The sequence below is a fragment of the Oncorhynchus keta genome, chromosome 9, assembly GCF_023373465.1.
Source record: "Oncorhynchus keta strain PuntledgeMale-10-30-2019 chromosome 9, Oket_V2, whole genome shotgun sequence".
Taxonomy (NCBI): domain Eukaryota; kingdom Metazoa; phylum Chordata; class Actinopteri; order Salmoniformes; family Salmonidae; genus Oncorhynchus; species Oncorhynchus keta.
The window spans coordinates 32,538,280-32,561,233 of record NC_068429.1 but is presented as its reverse complement, the minus strand read 5'-3'; the positions used below and the strand labels follow the sequence as shown (position 1 = coordinate 32,561,233).

The 22,954-nt window shown below is 42.6% G+C and overlaps 1 protein-coding gene across 9 annotated transcripts in view; it reads left to right on the top strand.

The window, feature by feature from the left end:
* The window catches only part of LOC118387576 (glutamate receptor ionotropic, NMDA 1), a 35,989-nt gene extending 13,084 nt beyond the window's left edge, over window positions 1-22,905 (top strand). For 2 of the 9 annotated variants that reach the window (XM_052525699.1, XM_052525702.1), the window contains 14 exons: window positions 636-774; window positions 1,318-1,445; window positions 2,083-2,247; window positions 2,389-2,507; window positions 2,827-2,939; window positions 7,022-7,170; window positions 7,436-7,593; window positions 8,100-8,261; window positions 8,534-8,643; window positions 9,534-9,679; window positions 9,983-10,039; window positions 13,734-13,760; window positions 14,592-14,705; window positions 18,162-22,905. In XM_052525699.1, coding sequence (XP_052381659.1) covers window positions 636-774; window positions 1,318-1,445; window positions 2,083-2,247; window positions 2,389-2,507; window positions 2,827-2,939; window positions 7,022-7,170; window positions 7,436-7,593; window positions 8,100-8,261; window positions 8,534-8,643; window positions 9,534-9,679; window positions 9,983-10,039; window positions 13,734-13,760; window positions 14,592-14,705; window positions 18,162-18,230 — 1,656 coding nt within the window. In that variant the 3' untranslated portion in view covers window positions 18,231-22,905. The remainder of the gene's footprint in view (window positions 1-635; window positions 775-1,317; window positions 1,446-2,082; window positions 2,248-2,388; window positions 2,508-2,826; window positions 2,940-7,021; window positions 7,171-7,435; window positions 7,594-8,099; window positions 8,262-8,533; window positions 8,644-9,533; window positions 9,680-9,982; window positions 10,040-13,733; window positions 13,761-14,591; window positions 14,706-18,161) is intronic. The other 7 variants (XM_052525703.1, XM_052525708.1, XM_052525706.1 and 4 more) reach the window with 5 other exon arrangements.
* The last annotated feature ends 49 nt before the right edge of the window (window positions 22,906-22,954 follow it).

Genomic DNA, 22,954 nt, shown 5'->3' with positions numbered 1-22,954 from the left:
AGATGGTTGTCCTTCTGGAAGGTTATATAGACAAGTGTGTGCCTTTCCAAATCATGCCCAATCAATTGAATTTACCCCAGATGGACTGCAATCAAGTTATAGAAACATCTCAAGGATGATCAATGGGAAGAGGATTCAGCTGAACTCAATTTTGAGTCTCATAAAAAAAGGGTCTGAATACTTATGCAAATAAGGTATTTCAGTTTTTTGTTTTTAATACATTTGCAAAATATCCTGAAAACCTGTTTTTGCTTTGTCATTATAGGGTATTGTGTGTAGATTGATGATGATTAAAATATATATATATATTTTAGAATAAGGCTGCAACGTAACAATATGTGGAAAAAGTCAAGGGGTCTGAATACTTTCCAAATGCAGTGTATATATAAAGTAAAGCAACACTTAATATCTTACTGAATCTTCAATGTAATGGGTCTGCGCAGGATTCTTTCTCTATCCTTCTATCTCGTTTTCTCTCTTGCCATCATTTCTACCATGGGTATGTGTGTGTGTGTTTTATGTGTTCCTTGAGGAGGGGTTGTTGTCCGGAGGGTTGGTGATGTAGAGCTCCCTCAGAGTCAGTGTGAGCTAAAGCCCACTGTGTGATAAACAGCATTCTCTCCCGTCTGTTATAGATAGTGACCATACACCAGGAGCCCTTTGTGTATGTGAAACCCACTGAGCAGGATGGAACCTGCAAGGAGGAAAAAACCTTAAATGGAGTGGCAGATATTAAAAAGGTGATCTGCACTGGACCAAATGAGACCATCCCAGGTAACACAGCAGGGACGTTTATCACTGTGCTTTTACTACGCCCGCTAAGTACCAACTGGAAATGCATATATATATATACAGTAGGTATCTATATATGTATGCATGTAGCTGAGTGTGCCTTTGTGTAATTGTTGGCATATTGGTGTGTGTGTGTGTGTGTTTATGTGTGTGTGTGTGTGTGTGTGTGTGTGTGTGTGTGTGTGTGTGTGTGTGTGTGTGTGTGTGTGTGTGTGTGTGTGTGTGTGTGTGTGTGCGTGTGCGTGTGCGTGCGCTCGTGGGTGTGAGTATGTACCGTGAATATGCTTGATTGTTAGCCTTAATGTTTGCAAACAGTGTGGGCATGTGCCAGCCTGTGTTTAGTGTGTGAAGTCTGTTTGCAGTGAACATGTGTGAAGCTATATTATTGTATGTGTGATTTTGGTTGAACAGTGTGTGTGTGTACTGTTTGGGCATGTCTGGTGTTATTCAAAAATATTTTAAAAGAAAGAGAGGGATTTCCTCCAGATTGATTGTAACTTGCAACCCTCTGCTGGTTGGTTACAGGACGTCCAATTGTACCTCAATGTTGTTATGGATTCTGTATCGATCTACTTATCAAGTTGGCCGGAACCATGAACTTTACCTATGAGGTGCACCTGGTGGCTGATGGGAAATTTGGAACACAGGAGCGGGTCAGTTCCTATAGATACTCAGAGTTCACTCTAGATAGAAAACCTCACTGGCCCATAATGTATTGACCAACGATTGTCTATTTACATGCATTTATATTAGATTTTATTATGTTAAGTTATGAAGCAAATCATATCTCCTATCTCGGAGATGTGCTTTTTGAATTAAGTTCATGCATTTGTAACGTTTAGAAAATGACACAGAATCATCTTACAGTATGTTACTGAACTCACAAAAATGGTTTTGTTTGACATAATCACTAACTTTCCCTAAATCACTAACTAAAAGCAGTCCGAGAGAGCCATGGAAACCTAGGGTCCGACTACATTGGGGACTTTAGCTCCGTGTTAGAGGGACAAGTAGGTGGTGAGAGTGAGACCCACGCTGACCTGTCAGGATCTACCGAACAAGCAAGATGAGCTGAATGGAGCTTCTCTGGAGAGCCAAGCTCAGTTACCACATCTCTGAGCTAGAAAATACCATTCCGACCATTTCTGCTAATATTAATTTGGGTTAAAGGCACAAAGGGCTTTAAGAGAGGGCTCATTTGTTGTTTCTGTTTCTGATAAAGGACACTACATTCTGAAATTCTTTGTAATGTTGGGTTAGTTGTTAACCCTTTACGCCCACGTACCACAGGTGAACAACAGCAACAAGAAAGAGTGGAATGGCATGATGGGAGAGCTCCTGGGGGGTCTGGCAGATATGATTGTTGCCCCGCTGACGATAAACAACGAACGAGCCCAGTACATCGAATTCTCCAAACCTTTTAAGTACCAAGGCCTAACCATCCTCGTTAAAAAGGTATGTTCCCAAATTCCCCCCAAAATGTATGAAGAGTGTGAATTGAAAGTTTATCCAGACTACACCTGATATAGTCCTCATTGCAAATGGGGTGGTAGTAGACTGCAAGTGGTTAGTGACTGTCGGTGCTGTGTGTTACAGGAAATCCCTCGCAGTACACTGGACTCGTTCATGCAGCCTTTTCAGAGCACACTGTGGCTGCTGGTGGGTCTTTCGGTGCATGTGGTGGCGGTGATGCTTTACCTACTAGACCGGTTCAGGTACAAGGGGATCCGTGTGTGTGTGTGTGTGTGTGTGTGTGTATTTGTGTGTATTTGTGTGTATTTGTGTTTGTGTGTGTGACATACTCTACCTCTGCTTATGCTCCAGACCTCTCCAGATCTTCTCTCACTGGGGTCGAGGGGACAGAGGTGAAGACTGGCTCCAGTCATTCCACTGCTCTGTTCATCTGGCCTTCTCTTTCTGTGCTCTATCTTGCTCTTGCTTTGCCACTCACAGACTCTCCTTGTCTGGGGTTGCCAGGGTTTTCGTCTCTGTCTGCTTGTGTATGTCTCACTTCATATCCTGCTCTCTCTCTAGCCCGTTTGGGAGGTTTAAAGTAAACAGTGAAGAAGAAGAAGAAGACGCCCTCACCTTGTCGTCAGCCATGTGGTTCTCCTGGGGAGTGTTGCTTAACTCCGGTATTGGGGAAGGTAGGAGAATACTATCAGTAAAGGCCAGATTTACTAATACAATAGTTACTTATCTAGCTACTTAGTGTACTATTTCTACAAATACTATACAGATCCGTTTGTGATACTGATACTCAATGGGCAAAAACTGGTTGAGTCAATGGTGTTTCCACATCATTTCTACCCCAAAATCAATGTGATGACGTTAAATAAACGTGCAATTCAATTGGATTTGCAAAGAGTCATCAACATAAAGATATTTCATATTTTTGTTACTCAACTTTGAACCTAAATCCAATGACATGGTGAAATGTTTTGTTGATTGCACATTGAATTTACGTTAGTTGACAACTCAACCAAATGTACATCAAAACTAGACGTTGAACTGACGTCTGTGCCCAGTGGGCATTAACAGTATAAATATTAGTGTTGCACATCGATAAATAATGTAATATTTGAGAGACGCTCTGCCATACAGTACTAGTCAAAAGTTTGGCTACACCTACCTATTCCTTATAGAGACTATTAACTACTTTGTAGAATAATAGTGAAGACACCAAAGCTATGAAATAACACATATGGAATCATGTAGTAACCAAAAAAGTGTTAAACAAATCAAAATACATTTTATATTTGAGATTTTTCAAAGTAGCCACCCTTTGCCTTGATGACAGCTTTGCACACTCTTGGCATTCTCTCAACCAGCTTCACCTGGAATGCTTTTCCAACAGTCTTGAAGGAGTTCCCACATATGCTGAGCGCTTGTTGGCTGCTTTTCCTTTACTCTGCGGTCAAACTCATCCCAAACCCTCTCAGTTGGGTTGAGATTGGATGATTGTGGAGGCCAGGTCCGCTATGCAATCTGGTTTCCGAGCTTGTCACGGGTACACCTCAGCCACGCTCAAGGTCTTAAACGATATCATAACTGCCATCGATAAAAGACTGTACTGTGCAGCCGTCTTCATCGACCTGACCAAGGCTTTCGACTCTGTTAATCACTGTATTCTTATCGGCAGACTCAACAGCCTTGGTTTCTCAAATGACTACCCCGCCTGGTTCATTAACAAGTTCTCAGACAGAGTTCAGTGTGTCCAATTAGAGGTCCTGTTGTCCGGACCTCTGGTTGTTTCTATGAGGGTGCCACAGGGTTCAATTCTCAGGCTGACTCTTTTCTCTGTATATATCAATGATGTCGCTCTTGCTGCGGGTGATTCTGTATACTTCTGGCCCTTCTTTAGACACTGTGTTAACAACCCTCCAAAAGAGCTTCAACGCTTCTTCCGTGGCCTCCAACTGTTCTTAAATGCTAGTAAAACAAAATGCATGCTCTTCAACTGATCGCTGCCCGCACCCGCCTGCCTGACTAGCATCACTACTCTGGACGGTTCTGACTTAGAATATGTGGACAACTATAAATACCTAGATGTCTGGCTAGACTGTAAACTCTGTTTACACCAAAGCTATAATTCACTGTATCACAATCACAGTGGGTTAGAAGTTTCCACATTAAGCATCTCTAATCCAAAGTTAAATCTAGAATCGGCTTCCTATTTCACAACATAGCCACCTTCACTCATGCTGCCAAACTTACCCTCGTAAAACTTACTATCCTACTGATCCTTGATTTCTGCGATGTCACTTGCAAAATTGCAAAATAACACTCTACTCAGCAAATTGGATGCAGTCGATCACAGTGCCATCCGTTTTGTCACCAAAGCCCCATATACTACCCACCACTGTGACCTGTTAGCTCTCTTTGGCTGGTCCTCGCTACATATTCGTCGCCAATCCCACTGGCTCCAGGTCATCTATAAGACTTTGCTAGGTATAGCTCCGCCTTCTCAGCTCACTGGTCACCATAGCAACACCCACCCGTAGCACACGCAAGCACAAGGTATTTTTCACTGGTCATCCCAGACGCCAACACCTCTTTTGGCTGCCTTTCCTTCCAGTTCTCTGCTGCCAATGACTGGAACGAATTGCAAAAATCACTTAAGTTGGAGACGTACAGTTGACGTCAGAAGTTTACATACACTTAGGTTGGAGTCATTAAAACTCATTTTTCAACCACTCCACAAATGTCTTGTCAACAAACTATAGTTTTGGCAAGTCGGTTAGGACATCTACTTTGTGCATGACACAAGTCATTTTTCCAACAATTGTTTACAGACAGATTATTTCACTTAATTCACTGTATCACAATCACAGTGGGTTAGAAGTTTCCATGCACTAAGTTGACTGTGCCTTTAAACAGCTTGGGAAATTCCAGAAAATGATGTCATAGCTTTAGAAACTTCTGATAGGCTAATTGACAACATTTGAGTCAGTTGGAGGTGTACCTGTGGATATATTTCAAGGCCTACCTTCAAACTCAGTGCTTCTTTGCTTGACATCATGGGAAAATCAAAAGGAATCAGCCAAGACCGTAGAAAAAAAATTGTAGACCACCACGAGTCTGGTTTATCCTTGGGAGCAATTTCAAAAAGCCTGAAGGTACCACGTTCATCTGTACAAACAATAGTAGGAAAGTATAAACACCATGGGACCACGCAGCCGTCATACCACTCAGGAAGGAGACGCGTTCTGTCTCCTAGAGATGAACGTACTTTGGTGCGAGAAGTGCAAATCAATCCCAGAACAACAGCAAAGGACCTTATGACGATTATGGAAAAAACAGGTACAAAGATAAACAGTAAAAAGGCCGCTCAGCAAGGAAGAAGCCACTGCTCCAAAACCGCCATTAAAAAGCCAGACTACGGTTTGCAACTGCACATGGGGACAAATATCATACTTTTTGGAGAAATGTCCTCTCGTCTGATGGAACAAAAAAATAACTAGCTATAATGACCATCGTTATGATTGAAGGAAAAAGGGGGAGGCTTGCAAGCTGAAGAACATCATACCAACCGTGAAGCACGGGGGTGGCAGCATCATGTTGTGGTGGTGCTTTGCTGCAGGAAGGACTGGTGCATTTCACAAAATAGATGGCATCATGAGGTAGGAAAATGATGTGGATATATTGAAGCAACATCTCAAGACATCAGTCAGGATGTTAAATCTTGGTCGCAAATGGGTCTTCCAAATGGACAATGACCCCAAGCATACTTCCAAAGTTGTGGCAAAATGGCTTAAGGACAACAAAGTCAAGGTATTGGAGTGGCCATCACAAAGCCCTTACCTCAATCCTATAGAAAATTTGTTAGCAGAACTTAAAACGCATGTGCGAGCAAGGAGGCCTACAAATCTGACTCACTTACACCAGCTCTGTCAGGAGGAATGGGCCAAAATTCACCCAACTTATTGTGGGAAGCTTGTGGAAGGCTACCCGAAACGTTTGACCCAAGTTAAAGAATTTAAAGGCAATGCTACCAAATACTAATTGAGTGTATATAAACTTCTGACCCACAGGGAATGTGATGAAAGAAATAAAAGCTGAAATAAATCATTCTCTCTACTATTATTTTGACATGTCACATTCTTAAGAGAAAGTGGTGATCCTAACTGACCTAAAACAGGGAATTTGTACTATGATTAAATGTCAGAAATTGTGAAAAACTGAGTTTAAATGTATTTGGCTAAGGTGTATGTAAACTTCTGACTTCAACTGTATATCTCCTTCACTAACATTAAGCGTCAGCTGTCAGAGTAGCTTACTGATCGCTGCTGCTGTAGACAGCCCATCTGTAAATATCCCATCCAACCAACTACCTACCTCATCCCTAAATTGTAATTACCTCACCACAATTGGCCTATTTATTGCCTTACCTCCTTACTTTATTTGCGCACACTGTGTACAGTTGTAAATGAGATCTTGTTCTCAACTGGCCTACCTGGTTAAATAAAGGTTAAATAAAAGAAATGTAAAAAATATAAACTGTATTTTGAATTGTTTAACACTTTTTTGGTTACTACATAGTTCCGTATGTGTTATTTCATAGTTTTGATGTCTTCACTATTATTCTACAATGTAGAAAATAGTAATGAAAAAAAGTAAAAACCTTGAATGAGTTGGTGTGTCCAAACCTTTGACCTGTACTGTACATTCAATATGTTGTCTCATAGAGTGAACTTGTTCTAACTTTTTATGGGCTTTGCTTATCCAGGCGCGCCGCGCAGCTTCTCAGCGAGAATCTTGGGCATGGTGTGGGCCGGCTTTGCCATGATCATAGTGGCATCGTATACTGCCAACCTGGCTGCCTTCCTGGTGCTGGACCGGCCTGAGGAGCGCATCACCGGCATCAACGACCCGAGGGTGGGCATCAAGAAGTAGTCCTGCTTTAAATACATATAGATACTCTTTCAGTACATCTCTACCTCCATAACCTGTGGATATTAGGTATCATACTGTAAAATGTGTGGAAGTTTAGCGAGGTGTGCAAGTTATTGGGGGTGAAAAAACTGTAAAGTAAGTGGTTGTGCAGTGTCAAATGTTGAATTTTTCCAGACTTCCAGAATTGGTCAAGTGTATGTGAGTGTTGAATGTAATGTTCCTTCCAACCCTCCCTATCCTTCAACAGTTGAGGAACCCATCAGACAAGTTCATCTACGCCACTGTGAAGCAGAGCTCTGTGGACATCTACTTCCGGCGGCAGGTGGAGCTTAGCACCATGTACCGCCACATGGAGAAGCACAACTACGAGAGTGCCGCTGAGGCTATCCAGGCCGTGCGCGACAAGTGAGTCCTGGCCGGGCCGGCCTGGCCTGGGCGTGTCGGCCGGAACTGGTCAGATAGTCAGTCAGGTCAGAGAGAAAGAGAGAGGGCCAGTCAGTCAGACCTGGGGGTTCTGGACCTCTGGATCAGCGAGACACAGAGGGTCTTACTGCAGCGTTCCCTCTGGTCCAGGCCCATCATCCAGCCAAGACAGAACCAGGCTCAGACTCAGAGCAGGGCCGCATGCACTGTGTCAATAGCGTTCTAAAGTTGAGCTAATTTTGAGCTGAGGAGCACCCTTTTTCAGGCTTTATCCAAGACGAGCGTCTTTGAGGTGGGGAATCCAATGGGGGACGCGCCGTCGTCCGTCCGGCATTGGATTTCATTTTTCAAGCGGCGGTAGACATGGATGGTAATGCTGACTCACACGCTTTGTGTGGCCAAAGGGGAGCCGTAAATGTGTGTTGTGACAATCACTGTACTGTTGCACCGTAACCCCCTCCTCCCCCCTGCCTCCCTCCCCCCAACAGCAAGCTGCATGCTTTCATCTGGGACTCTGCGGTGCTGGAGTTTGAAGCCTCGCAGAAGTGCGACCTGGTGACCACGGGAGAGCTGTTTTTCCGTTCGGGCTTTGGCATAGGCATGCGCAAGGACAGCCCCTGGAAACAGAATGTGTCCCTGGCCATTCTCAGGTCTGTCCCAGCCCAAGCAGCATTGTTTTCATGTTGTTCTTTTTTTTCTCTCTTTTTATTTTCCTTTTTTGACCATCCGACACCGCTGTGTCAGCTCTCTTCTCTCTCTGTATCTCCCCATTCCTGCCCTTTGTCTGTCTGTTAGTCTATCAGTCAGTCTGGTGTTTGTGTCGTCTGTGTTACTAGCATTCTGGGATTTCTCTTCTGGAGTGTATGGCTTGGCTTTTTGTTAACTGTCTTACCTCTTTGCCCACTCCCCCCCACCCCTGCAGTTCCCATGAGAATGGATTCATGGAAGATCTAGATAAAACCTGGGTGAGATACCAGGAGTGTGACTCACGGAGCAATGCCCCAGCCACACTCACCTTTGAGAACATGGCAGGTAGGGTTTCCCTTTTGGGTTTTGAGAAACCTAAAAGTGATTGGACAAAAACTGCAGTGGTAAGGTACTGTAGCCTTTTTTTGTCCAATACCTTTTTTTCCTGTATTTCTTTTGTTACGTGAAGTGAGTTAAAGTTGTTTGTTGTGGTTTACTGTTGTTATACACTGAGTGTACAAAACATTAAGGACACCTGCTCTTTCCATGACATAGACTGACCAGGTGAATCCAGGTAAATGCTATGATTACTTATTTATGTCACTTGTTAAATCCACTTCAATCAGTGGAGAGGAAGACAATTGAGACAATTGAGGCATGGATTGTGTATGTGTGCCATTCAGAGGGTGAATTGACAAGACAAAAGATTTAAGTGCCTTTGAACAGGGTATGATAGTAGGTGCTAGGCGCACCAGTTTGTGTCAAGAACTGCAACTCTGCTGGGTTTTTCTCACGCTCAACAGTTTCCCATGAGTATCAAGAATGGTCCACCACCCAAAGGATATCCAGCCAACTTGACACAACTGTGGGAAGCATTGGAGTCAACATGGGCCAGCATCACTGTGGAACGCTTTTGACACCTTGTAGAGTTAATGCCCCGGCGAATTGAGGCTGTTCCGAGGGCAAGAGAGTTGCGGGGGGGTGCAAGTTGAAATATTAGGAAGGTGTTCCTAATGTTTTGTACACTCAGTTTTTTGTTATAGCTGTGATCCTAATATAAACTTGCAAGGTTTGCAGCGGACAGCGTGACGTGGAAGCAGGTCGAGGGAAGGACGGGCAACCGTTGACGTATAGACTAGATTCACACAGACACAGTCATGGTCAGTGGGTTGCGGCTGAGTGTCAGAGTGGCGACTCACCACCCATCCCTGTGTCTGTCTGTCTCTGTCTGACAGGAGTGTTCATGTTGGTGGCTGGAGGCATAGCAGCAGGGATCTTCCTCATCTTTATTGAGATCGCCTACAAGCGACACAAAGACGCCCGAAGGAAGCAGATGCAGCTGGCCTTTGCGGCCGTCAACGTCTGGAGGAAGAACCTGCAGGTATGGCATCTCTTTCCCCCCGTAAGCACTGGCACCCGGGGGGGGAAGGGCAGAGATGGGCTGAGACACGCCCAGCATAGCCCTTCCTGCAGGTTCCTCCAATACAGGTGTACGACCAATCCTTTTTTTCCGTCACTGTTAGCATCCTGTCTGACCATGTTGCCTACTGGTGATAGTCACTCATGGATTGCTGTGTCACATTCAGTGATGAAGCTGTTCCTAAGGCACTTACCATGGGCCACCGTGGGTCCGTCTTCCAGTCCCTTAGACCAACGGCCCCCATGTCTCCTCTCTGTGCTGCAGGACAGTAAGGAGGCCTCTGGGAGCCAAGCTGTGGGCGCATCGATGACTCCATCGTTAGTACGTAACATAGACAAGAGCCATCTCCACCCCACGTCACCCTTCGCTTTTAGAATAAAAGTTCAGCTAAAATCAAAAGTAGCTTTAACATAAGAAAATCTGAAACAAAAATATGCATTCCACGTTCATGGCATGAGCCAGTTAAGCCTTACACTTACCTTAGCACGTATGCAACGCAAGAACGCAATTAGCTACGCAAAATGGCCCTTCTGCGTACTTGCGTTGCAAAAATATGGAAAAGTGTGCAGCCCAAAATGTATAATGCAACGCAACTCCGCAGAACGGCCATTTTGCGTAGCTAATTGCGTTGTTGCATTGCATGCCTGTGTAGGGTGTCAATTAGGCTTTATGCACTGCTGCTATAACACTTTTAAGCTTTGTAAGATCAGATGATGAGGACATGCAGGGGAATAAGGTAATAAAGAGATTCTCACATAACTATGAGATACTCAGAGAAATCTCATGCTTTTTGATAGCTGTAACAGTGTGCTGTTACACTATCATTTCTGACCCCGACTCTCCTACGCTTGATGTTTATACTTCTCCAGTATTTACATCACCCCATCCCCCAGAATCCCCGCTCCCCTAAACTGTTTATGGACACAGAACATGAGAGTCCTCTCTGGAAAATACTGCGGGTCTATAACTCGTTTCAAAACAGTGGCCGTCTAAAGCTAATCAGGCAAAACCATTCCAGCTACAGTTGAGTTATGCGCTCGCTCCTCAGTCCGGCTTGTTGCTGAAGAACATGATTTTCCCTTAACTCCAATATCTTCCACTGGGAAGCATTGGTGGCCTTCCAACTTCCTCTTTCGCCCTTACTTCGCATCATCCTGCCCCCACCCCCGCCCCCACCCTCACTGCGCTGGCTTTCCAGCAGCAGGAGGAGCTCGGCGTGGGGGTACGGGGGAGGGGGTTGACGGGAGCAGACGAGGCGGCAGTGGACACTGTGAGCCTGTGATGTGGCTCTGGCAGCCAGCCTCCCCATGCTGACTCTTTGTTAAGCACTCACAAAAGGTCAGTGGTACACCTGTTGTATTGACAGCAGGGCTGGAAGAAGGTACGGTAAGATCACAGTCTCCAGTGTGTGTCAGCAAATCAATGTCCTTCCGAGACTGTCTGTCATCTACCTTACTACTGGATGTAACTGTTGTCTTCATGTCTGTCTACATGTATAGGCACATACAGCAGACAAATGCATGCAGGCGCCCGCTGAGAAAGGAAAGGGACACACAAACTGTTGGTCTGCATAACATCTGTGTTTTAGACAAGGTTTTAGAGAGGTAAAGTCATGCTTGGAGTAGTAGAAGTGAGATCGTGCTTGGAGTAATAGAAGTGAGGTCATGCCTAGGTCATGCTTGGAGTAGTAGAAGTGAGGTCATTCTTGGAGTAGTAGAGGTAAAGTCATGCTTGGAGTAGTAGAAGTGAGGTCATACTTGGAGTAGTAGAGGTGAGGTCATGCTTGGAGTAGTAGATGTGAAATCATGCTTGGAGTAGTAGAGGTAAAGTCATGCTTGGAGTTGTAGAAGTGAGGTCATGCTTGGAGTAGTAGAGGTGAGGGCATGCTTGGAGTAGTGGTAATGAGGTCATGCTTGGAGTAGTGGTAGTGGGGTCATGCTTGGAGTAGTAGAGGCAAGCAAATCATTGAAGCTAATACAGTATGTTATGAACATTATTCATATTGTCCTCATGTCTCTGGAGGCCATCAATGTGATGACTTACTGAGCTTCAACGGAGGAAGTACAGTAAAATACATATTTCACACTATTCAGTACACACTATCGTAATAGCAGGGTTGGGTGACAATTTATGTGTACTTTCCTTTCTCTGTAGGTATCTCCAACTAGGTGTCCAAGTGTCATTTTGACTGCTTGTGTGTTTGTTGGTTTGTGTGTTTGTATGTTTATATTTGTGTGTTTTTATTCTTCTGTGTATATGCAAAGTGTTTGTATATGCCCGCTTTCCAAACACCGGTACCTCCAGAGTATGTGCACTTCTGAATAACCTGTTTGAGTCTGTCATATCCTTCACACTGTTTCTGCTCTGAATTGATTACGCCTTAGTCTCATCTCCAACAACTAACCAACCATTCCAGGGTTGGGCTAAATTCCATTTGGAATTTCAAGTCACTTCCTGAATTGATTTAATTGAATTGGAATTCACCCAAACCCTCACCACCTTTGTTTGCTTGTATCTACTGAAAAAGCACCATGAACTGAATCTGTCCTCATCCCTAGTTTAAAAGCAGCTGCAGTATCTACTGTAGCCGTTCGCTTTTTCTGTTGTAGCAGGTCTTATTCAGAAGTGCACTTCCTAAAAGTGTGAGATCAACGAAATGTCAACTAGAACTAATGCACTCCAGTGGCTGTTGTTTCCTATTGGAGACAGGCAGCCGCTGCACATGCATCCAGTGGGACTCTTTCTCCGTTGGACCAGCATGCTTTGCATGACCGGGACTGTGCAAACGCAGCACTTCACCAGCGGTCAGTATTGCTTGATGTCATGTGAGACCTGGATAGTCTACGCTGAAAAGTACAAGAAGAAGAAACCATTTTGACCAAAAAATTAAAAATACTAAATCCTTTGAGTTGCCTGGGCAATGAGCAGTGTCTTGTTTATATCTAAATGTCTCTATGCCTCATCATGACCTCATTGATGGAGTTTTAACATGAGGTGACTTTGACCATTGACTAACGTCTAGATGTCATCTTCCAACAGGAAATACATTTTATTTGACTTTTTTCTCACTCAGAGCGGAGTGGTGACCTGTCCATCACTCCTCAGCCAGTCAGCTCCATCAATCTTCCACACCACCCAATAGAACAGCACCTCTTAATGCTGTGGCATTAAGAGACTGGGGATGGCTCAAACAGAGGCCCAGTCATGTAACCTGATGACAGGGGATGTTCTGTGTTGGTCCAGTGCTGGCCTGGGTTGAATGTCATGCTTTATGTTATTTGTCTCCTCTTCTATCTCTTTCCCTTACCAACCCTGCCAAGCTCTTCCCATCCTCCCATGTCCCTTTCTGCATGCTCTCAGCTGAAATTCACACTGCCCTGCCCTAAGGTCCTCCCTATACCCTATGACTAATTCACCTTACTCTACAGCTCATACCCATTCATCTAGGCCTAGGGCCTCCCTAACCCCTACGACTAATGCATCCTACTCTCTACATCTCTTACCCATTCACCTAGCTAACCATCCCCATCCAGACCTCACAAATGCATGGCCAAAACCTCACATACTACCTACCTACCTCACCAAAATGTCTCGTACTTCTCCATTCCAGGCCCAATCCCCGCTCTAACTCCATTTACTAATGTACTGTATATAGTACATACAGTATACTATTCCATAAACCACTACCCCACTCTTTAAACCATTTATTTCACTCCCTAGGGTGTGGGGGGAATTTCCATTATACCCAACCACCGGTATAATGACTCAAGGGGCTTAAATGATATATTACCTATCTGTTGTTTATCTTATGTTGGTATGCATTTTGGCAGCTCCCCTGCCTTATAGAGCACCTTTTGTTTTTACTGCATGGCTTTCAATGTGGTTGTTTCCTTTGCCAGCTTTTCTTCTCGCTCGTTTGGTTCCCTTGGCTTTGCTTATGGATCTTAAAGTAATAACGATCTAATAGCAAGACGACGGATGTTTATTTATTTTTTCTTTTCTCCCCCCTACGCAGCCCTCTTCCTCTCTAGAGACTCAGGATGTAAGAATACCTTAATATGAGCTTTTGCACACAAACACTCTCTCTGCCATGTACCTATAGAGGACTGAGAGTAGCTGTGGGGCACTTTGATGGGATGAGGGAGGGACGTAACACAACTGATGTGTGAATATCATGTAAGGATATGGTTAAAATGGGTTTGGGAATAAGTGGGAGGGAATAACAAGCTTTTCTAGACCTTGGACAGGGGTTTGCACATCCAATGAATACAGTTGATTCTGCTGACTATGACATATCATAGACATGGTATACCGGCTATTTTGTTGTTCCTCAGACCTGGCTAATGTATATTTTCTCTTTGAAAGGGTGTGTGTCTTGGGTGAAGGGGGTGGAGGTGACTATTTGATGTGTGGGTGTGTGCAAGTTGGAGTGAGTGTGTGAGTAGGATGTAGTGGATGGTCAAAGCAGCATAGCACAGGTATCGTCAACACATGCTCCTCAAACCATTCCAATGCATTTCTAGAGACATGGGGATATTTGGATGTGTCAGTGCTTGGCTAAGGATTTTCCATCGTGTCCAGTCCCACTATGGTGAAATGGCCTAGCCGACAGTGTAGAGGCATTCTTACATGATTAGACAGACTACAGTCCCAGTCCCACCCTTGAAAGCGGAGCAAATCTCCTGTTGCCTCCAATATCCAATAGAGACTACTTTGGGCCAGGACACTCACCCTCATATCGCTTCAGACAGTGAAAGGGAAGGGGGGGGGGAGGGTGTGGAGAGAGGGTGAGTGGGTGGATGGGTGAGACTGAGACCAAGGTATCACTCCACCCCAAGAATATGAATAACTGTTCTACATATATTTATTTTAGGATAGGAAAAGTGGTAGAGCAGAGCCCCCCGACCCCAAAAAGAAAGCCTCTTTTAGGTCCATCAGTACCTCCCTGGCCTCCAGCATCAAGAGACGTAGGTCGTCCAAAGACACGGTAAGGAGATGAAGAAGGGAACATCATCTTCCCTTACTCTTCCCTCTCTTCTCTCTTTTTTTCTCTACCTCTGTCTCCTCTTCTCTCTCAATCTCTCCCTCTTTTTCAGGTCTTTTCTATCACCATTCCCATCTTTTAATTGCCAGAACCCCATTCCTCTCACCCATCCTACATGGCTCAGCAGCAGCCATGGCCACATGTCTGTCAGTCTGCCATCGATCAGCCATCCAACCAGATGCCATCTGTAGGCAGACAGGATGCAGGATGCTAGGCAGCAGTGCAGGATGCAGAGCAGGTCAGGGGTTGGAGCTGGTGTGCTGGCTGTGGGGAGAGCAAATGCAGGGCCGGGCTGGCTTCATGGGATTAGTGGGTGTAGTACTGGAGGAGGGGCAATGCAGCAGTCTGTCTTGTTTGTTTGGGCTGCTCTTCTTTCCTGCCAATGATATGGACGTGGTTTTGACCAATTTGTCTCTTGGTGATTTTGTAGTGTGTGTGTGTGTGTGTGTGTGTGTAATTGTGTTTGTCTCTTGTTCCTTTGATTGCCTGATCCTTCTGTTCAATCCATTTTTTATACACTTAAATCCTGCACTTCTTCTCGTTTTGTTTCAGTCGTTGTTGGTTTTGATTTCAAAGCATGCGCCAACGTCCTGCCATTTGCCAAAGTCAGTCAACCGTTCTGGAAAAAAACTAACATGTCGATTTTTACCAACAGACCATCTATTTCAGGGTTTTCCTCGTGGAGTCATTTTATTAGATCTAGTCTGTCTACTTTTGATTTGTCATGTTTACTTTGTCATGTTTGTAACCATATTGTCTGACGAAATGATTTATTTCAATGTCCTTGTGGTGTCCATTTTGCATGCTTTTTAGGGTCTATTTCTAGGTGGTGAATGCAGGTGGATCTATTGTCTTCCTCTCTTTGCCGCCTTTCTCGGCTTGAGAATCTCTGAAACATCACGCTTTTATTGTATAAGCAGCTTAGACCCACTGTAAAAAGAACTCAGGCTTTATCTACCTCTCTTTCTATGGGGGCCTCGCTGCAGCACAATAAGAGTGTGATGCTCTCTCATTTCCTCCACAGTCCAGTTGGAAGGGCCTGCTCATTGCTGGTGAGGAGGCTCCTCCACAGTGGCCTGACAATCCAGTGACCTGCAACATTCTCTGTCCTGCTGTTCACCCAGACATAGATGGCTGATGACCAAATCTGAGTTAACCAGCTATGGTCAATTCAGATTTAGCTTAGAGTTTCACAGTAGACATCAAAGCATTTTGTTTTTCCTTGACTACTTACTGGCCCAATCAAACATGTCGAAAAGGTCTCTCTTGGTCTGTTTCTGTTTGATTTCTCTCTCTTTTCCCCTTGGTCTTATATCTAGTATCTCTGACATTTACATTGATGTTACTTCTTTGATCCAAATCAATACTCACTCTCTCTTGGAGTTTTTCTATAGACTTGGTCTCAACTATTGGAATGGAGAAGATGGAATGACCATTGTTGCTGTTTGTGGGAGGGTTGGGATGGTGGTTTGGGAGTTATCATGCTCTTACGCACATCCATGGTGAAAAAGAGAGACCACATAGGTTATAATAAGATTATAACCAAAGATGTACCATCCTCAGTCTTTGACTATTATTTTGATTTTATATAAGTGTTCTTCTTTTATATTAATGGTTATTAATGGACTTTTGAGTGTCAGTGTCCCTCACCCACATGCCACACTGCTCCTCTCTCCCTCCCTCTACAAGCATGTGAATTAATGTTATTGTTGTCAGTAGTAGTAGTAGTAATAGTAGTAGAAGTAGTAGTTGCAGTAGAAATAGTAGTAGTAGCAGTAAGATATATTATTTTAGTAGTAGTAATTGTCGTAGTTCAAAAGTCATTGTGGTAGTGGCCATAATATTGATGTATTGAAGTGTCTCGCTTTTGCTGGTCCACCTTCGGCCAGTAGGGGGTGCTCTAAAGGATACCACTAACAGCAGGCCCCCGAAGTAGGTCCACATGTGGACATCTTAACAGGGGCCTGTAAGTCTTGTGATGATGCAACTCTTAGATCTAAGTGATAAGTCCTTTGCTAACTATTAGTAAAAAATCCTCAGTATTTTTTATTTGTATTACCCCATGATGATGTTGACACTTGACTTAGCGTGGTGGTTGCACCATAACAACTTATATAGCTCAATATGCTTGAAGAAAAGCATCAACACAGATTCAAACGAGAGACACAATCACCAACACCTAAAATAATAGTTTGAATTTGCTGATTTGCGAAATTGACAGGCATCAGAAATTACATTTGGGATTTTTGTGAGGATGGATGGAGGTACACGGTGGATTATGATTGGCTTGTACTGAAGTGTCCCTGTTCTGAAAAGGAAGACCTCTTAAAGTACAAAAACATGTTTAAGCCATTTGTCTTATCACAGTTTGAAAAAGTGTTGTGAATTAGGTTTCTCCAACCTTTATACTATAAATCAGAATCCATGGCAAAGTAAGTTGGATTTTGATTTGACATGCTGGAAACAATGTTGATGAAAACAGCATGTCTCGTAGAGAGCATGATTCAGCACAGTGGTATGGTATGGGATTATAGGAAGGCAACAAACTTCACAAAAAACTATCTCTATATTTTGCAAGATCAGTTAATATTTGCAATGGATAAGGAACAATCCACAGCAATTGCAGTGGTTCGTGATACTGCTACTTTGTCAATTGCTAAAGGAACCATCCTTACCATTTTCAAGTATGTTACCTGCCATGAAGCTCATGACGAATTACACAATCAATGACATTAGGTTACACAATCCCAAAGTCACAGTTGCCATAGTAACTGAGCACCTGCATGGAGCTGGGTATGTTGCTACCCAGCACTGTAGATGCCCATTAAAACCAACCACTCTGCTTCTCAGGAGGAGTACAGTGAAATATGGACTGGAAGTAAGAGTCCAACTGGATAGCGATGTGAACCAGCCAAGATTGCACTGGGGCTTAATCATAATTCATATTTTTCTCTCAGCTTAGCTGCTAAAAATAAAACCTGGTCTGTGTGCAAATGACTGTGGGTCAATCCAGCTGTCTTATTTCATCCAAGGGGGTAAATGATTGCCAAGTCAGTCATGTAGGGTTGAGATTACCTTTGGCTGATTCAAATGTGCTCTTTTCTCTGGGCCTTACCTCCACTCCACTGTAGTCATATGATAACCCTCCTCAGGCAGAGCAAGCAACTCGCACATGTAGACTCATGGCTGCACTGTACTAATCTGAGGACACAACAATGGAACCAAAATGTTTCCACCTTTCCTAACCACACTGCCTTTCGGGGGTTATAAAACACCTCTGCTTTGATGATTTTGACTGAAATGGAGCAGAGGTGTTATTTTCTATAGCAGTTTTGTTTAGGGATTTTGTAGGGGACTGACTATGGCTCTGTGTTTCTCATGTTCTCTCCATCTCTGCAGCAGTACCCACCCACCGACATCACGGGCCAGCTCAACTTGTCCGACCCATCTGTCAGCACAGTGGTGTGAGAGGGACAGAAGGAGAGAGAGATTTTCTCCTCTGAGAGAAAGAGAGAGGGTGGGTGAACGGAGAGAGCCTTCCCCCAGATCGCTGCATCGTTGGATCCATCACTGCTGAAGCTTTTTGTCCCATTGGCTTTGCAGTGGAGCAATGGAGCCGACGTCTAAGAAAGGACTCCCCTGATCATATTCTCTGATCGTGGCACCTGTTACAGCTGTCTGGCATTAGTCAGCTCTAGGGTTCTGAGCTTACTGACACATACTGTGTTTTTATCTGTTTTCTCTATTCATGCTCAATTTATGCTTAAAACAGTCCAATCGTTGTCTAATTTACTTACTGCAGACATAGTGATGCTGGATACTACTACTATTTAATAACCCTACAAGATACATTTTACTGTTTTAAAAATCTTGTTTAGTTAGATTACTTAAGTATACACACAAGTTAAGTTCTGTACATATCATTTAACTTACAAGGAGGGACCATAACACACACTATTATTTCACAGTATTTAACAACATGATTTGGCAGGTAGTTTAACTGTTAAGGGTTAGTTAGGCCAGTAACCCGAAAGGTCGCTGGTTTGAATCCTCATGCTGACTAGGTGAAAAATCCATCGAATGTCCTTGAGCAAGGCACTTAAGCCTAATTGCTCCTGTAAATTGCTCTGGGTAAGAGCCTCTGCTAAATGACTAAAATGTGAACAGCATAATAGGTACACTTTGCTGGATAACAACTACAGCATTTTATTAAGAAATACTTATTTTAACTCCATGTTTAAACATTTTAGATATGTCTTTGTTAAATTGGACATGTTTTAATAGTGAGAATATTAACTTTTGTGACAATGTAATCCTTTAAAGCAGCAATTCTAAAGAAGGAAGCATGCATGTATTGTAAATATATAGATGCAACTGAATATTTATGTAACTAATGTCCATGGTGTTAATATTGCTGCTACTGTTTGTTGGAATACTCCGTGGCACTTTACAACACACTTAAAACCATTTTCTAATAACTCACAGTTTTCTGAGATACAAAAATGGTGAACTTTGTTTACATTGTATTATTTGCCCCTTAATCATTTTATAACTGTCTGCCAAACTGTCTGCATGCTTGTATATATTATATTCAGCCAGTATTATCCTTTGGTGCCCCTTGAAAACATTCTGCCTGTAACGTAATGTTCACATTTACCTGTATTTGGTCCAATGAGGTCCTTACACCTTTGATATTGGGAAAGTGGCAATGCTCTATTCTTATTTGAAAGGGATTTTTAGTCACAAATCTAATCAAAACTACAGGAAATACTCTCAAAAGGGTGCACATTTTTGCTTTTTCCCTAGCACTACACACCTGATTCAAATAACTCATCATAAGCCTTTGATTGGTGGAATCATGTATGTAGTCCTACGGCAAAAACAAAAATGTGAATCCTTTTGGGTCCCCATTACCAGGATGAAGAGAAACATTCTCTAAGTCAACGTTTTCTACCATTTGTTTGGAAACCCACCTCTCTCTCCCTCTCGCTTTCCTCAGTCTTTCTCATCGCCAGTGTCAAGGGGTTGCATCAAAGGGCCAGGTTTTTCACCCAACCAGCACTTGGTCTTTCATGAAAAACCTCCTCCCTGTGCACGTCAGTCTATCTTCAATTTGCACTTTCAGATCTTCTACATGAAAGGAACCCATGTGAATTGATAACTCAGCTTAACTTTCAGTCTTGGTGCTGTGAGCTTAGGTACAGTTATCTTGGTTAAATGGAAAAAGGGCCATTTCCCAGGTTCTGATGTTGAGAAACAAAGACAAGGTGTGGCATGTTGAAACAAAGACTACAGTACCATTCTGGCACGGCAATGCACAGCACTTTAACCGAAGGGCTTCCCCATGTTCCCCATGATGTTTCCATCAACAAGGCCGATTGAAATATAATTATATTCAGTATGCAAGTACATACAAATGTATATGAATAAGAGCAGAAAACTCTCACAAGAGAGATCATGGTCTAATTGTTATAGTATGATCCACAGCACAAAATGGTGAAATCAACGTTGTTTCAACGTAATTTGTCAACGTATTGTGATGTGGAAAATACATTGGATTTGAAAAAGTTATCAACTGTTGTTTTGAGGGTGACATTTCAACCACATAATTATGTCATCATTGTAACCAATTTTCAACATAGTCAACCTTGAATAAAATATGTTGAATTTGTACCTTTGAAACAACATCAGATCTTCAATGTTATATCCATGTCAGAAAAAAAACAACAGGCTGGGCTGTACCTGGTACTGGAGAGTTGATCTATCCACAGCTACCCGTTGGTCCAGGGTTTTAACCAAGCCCAGCCCTGCTTAGCTTTGATATTTTCCACTGACTACTACCAATGTGCTATCGTGAGAATGATTATTGAAAGATCTCTTAATAGATAAATAGATTCACTGTTGCTATCAAAGTAATTCCCAAGGTCATATAAGTAATGTCCCCCCCCAAAAAAATTACTGAGCGCAAGCTTGAAGGTTGTGAAAATTCTGTGCAACTTCCAGCGCGCGTTTACTGCTTTAAGTTACAGTTTTAACAGTGGCCAATTAGGCTACTGTGGCTATTTGATCATAATGTAGGCCTACCATGAAAAACTATGGAGAAAATGCATCCCATAACATTTTAACATGGAAATAGCTGTTCTATCATGCAGCCAATGTCTGGTGTTCAATGTAGGCCTACATTCCATGCAGGACTTGACATTAACCTGTTTATCCTCTTGTCTTTCATAAAAGGAGGTGACCAATTTTTTGTGTGTGTGTTGTTTGATGTAAGAAACCACTTTACAAAAGAAAATGTATTATTAATTTCACACGGTTATTACAGAGAATCAGACAAATGATGCTACCCTCTGCTTAATGGCTACTTAGCTTATTCAAGCCTGTCTCAAAATACAACACTTCCCCTTTAAGACAAAAAAAGCTCTTTACCTGACTCGCTTTTCAAAGATGTCTAGGAAAGTGCACGTTTTGTGGTCTTGCAGGAAGCAATCACTCCCCTATTGCTGACTACAAATGTGCACACGTGGCTACATGCAGCTCTCGCTTTGATCTCAAAACAAGTGCATCTACTCAAGACCACTCGTGCTGTAAACACAGTCCAGTTCAAAGTAAACGGCACAGATCCATATATGGCAATGGTCTATTTGTATATAGGCCTACTACAGCTTTGATTGGTTATGCCGCATGGATCTGTGTAGTGTACGGGCTGAGTCGTGTGCAATAGAATCCTACTCCGATGAGGTATGCCTACAACAAAAACTCTTGCATAGTTCGTTTTGCATGCTAAGTCTTGCATAGTTCGTTTTGCATGCTAAGTCTTGCATAGTTCGTTTTGCATGCTAAGTCTTGCATAGTTTGTTTTGTTTCGGGTATGTTGCATTAAATGTGACTAATATTGCATTGATTCGACCACAATTGCCACAGTAAAGGGAAACGTTGATAGTGTTAACTAACAGGGAAAACTCTAGACAAACTGGATATTGAATTGTGTTTAGTTGTCAACACAACCAAATATCAACATTTGAAGGAGATGTAGCTTCTGCTTTGGTATTTCCATCTGTGCCACTGACAAAGTTTGGCTTGAATTCCAGTTTGCCTACAAATAAAAAAAAGCATTTGTTGGATTCATGTCCCCTTCTCAACCAAAAATCTAAGTTAATGAATAAGACTAAATTAAAATCAAACTTTAAATAAAGTTTGATTTGATTTAGTCCCGTTCTTTAGATTAAATGTCTGTTTTATATGGAGACAAACTGGAATTAAAGCCAGACTACTGGCACAAAATATACATATTTTTCAAATGTTAATATTTGGTTGTGTTGACCAAACACAATTCAATATCACTTTAGCAATACAGCAAATAGCCTAAAGTTAACGCTATCTTACAAACTAATATAACAGTATTTATTCAATGTTAAAATGAGTAACACACCAATGGCCACATTTGGAGGTTACTGTACTATAAATGTCTTCTTATGTCATCATAGAAAGTGTGCATGTTCAAGATGATAGCATGCAAAGGTTGCAGGTCTGTGGAGAGCTTCACAATTGCATTAATAACGTGCAGAATCTCAAACAGCATGGATCATTTCCACCATTTTTTATGTAATCTCAACTGCAATCCAGGTCATTTGGTTGTGCTATTACATGAAGCACAGTGATAACACATATTATTGTATATAAATATATAAATATATATAAATACAGATTATCTGACATTGTCTTTCCATTCGAATTTGGTTGGGCTTTTAGATGGCTGAAAGCATAGTAATAACACGCTGGGAATTCAACACATTTCTGGCTGTCTTTTTGAGTTTCTCTCAACCAAATATTATCCAAATGTTCACTTTGAAATGATGTGGTGTGCCCAGTGGGGAGTGTCTCATACAAAAAGTAATTCATAATTGTATGAATTTGTTTGGTGACAAAGTTTTTGATGAAACACATAGATTGTAGTACTTCACTGGAGAAACAGTTAACACATTTGTTGATATGGCGGCAGGGTAGCCTAGTGGTTAGAGCAATGGACTAGTAACTGGAAGGTTGCAAGTTCAAACCCCTGAGCTGAACAGGCAGTTAACCCACTGTTCCTAGGCTGTCATTGAAAATAAGAATTTGTTCTTAACTGACTTGCCTGGTAAAAATATAGAACTAAAACAGCATTTGGTTTATGAATGTGAAATTGTATCATT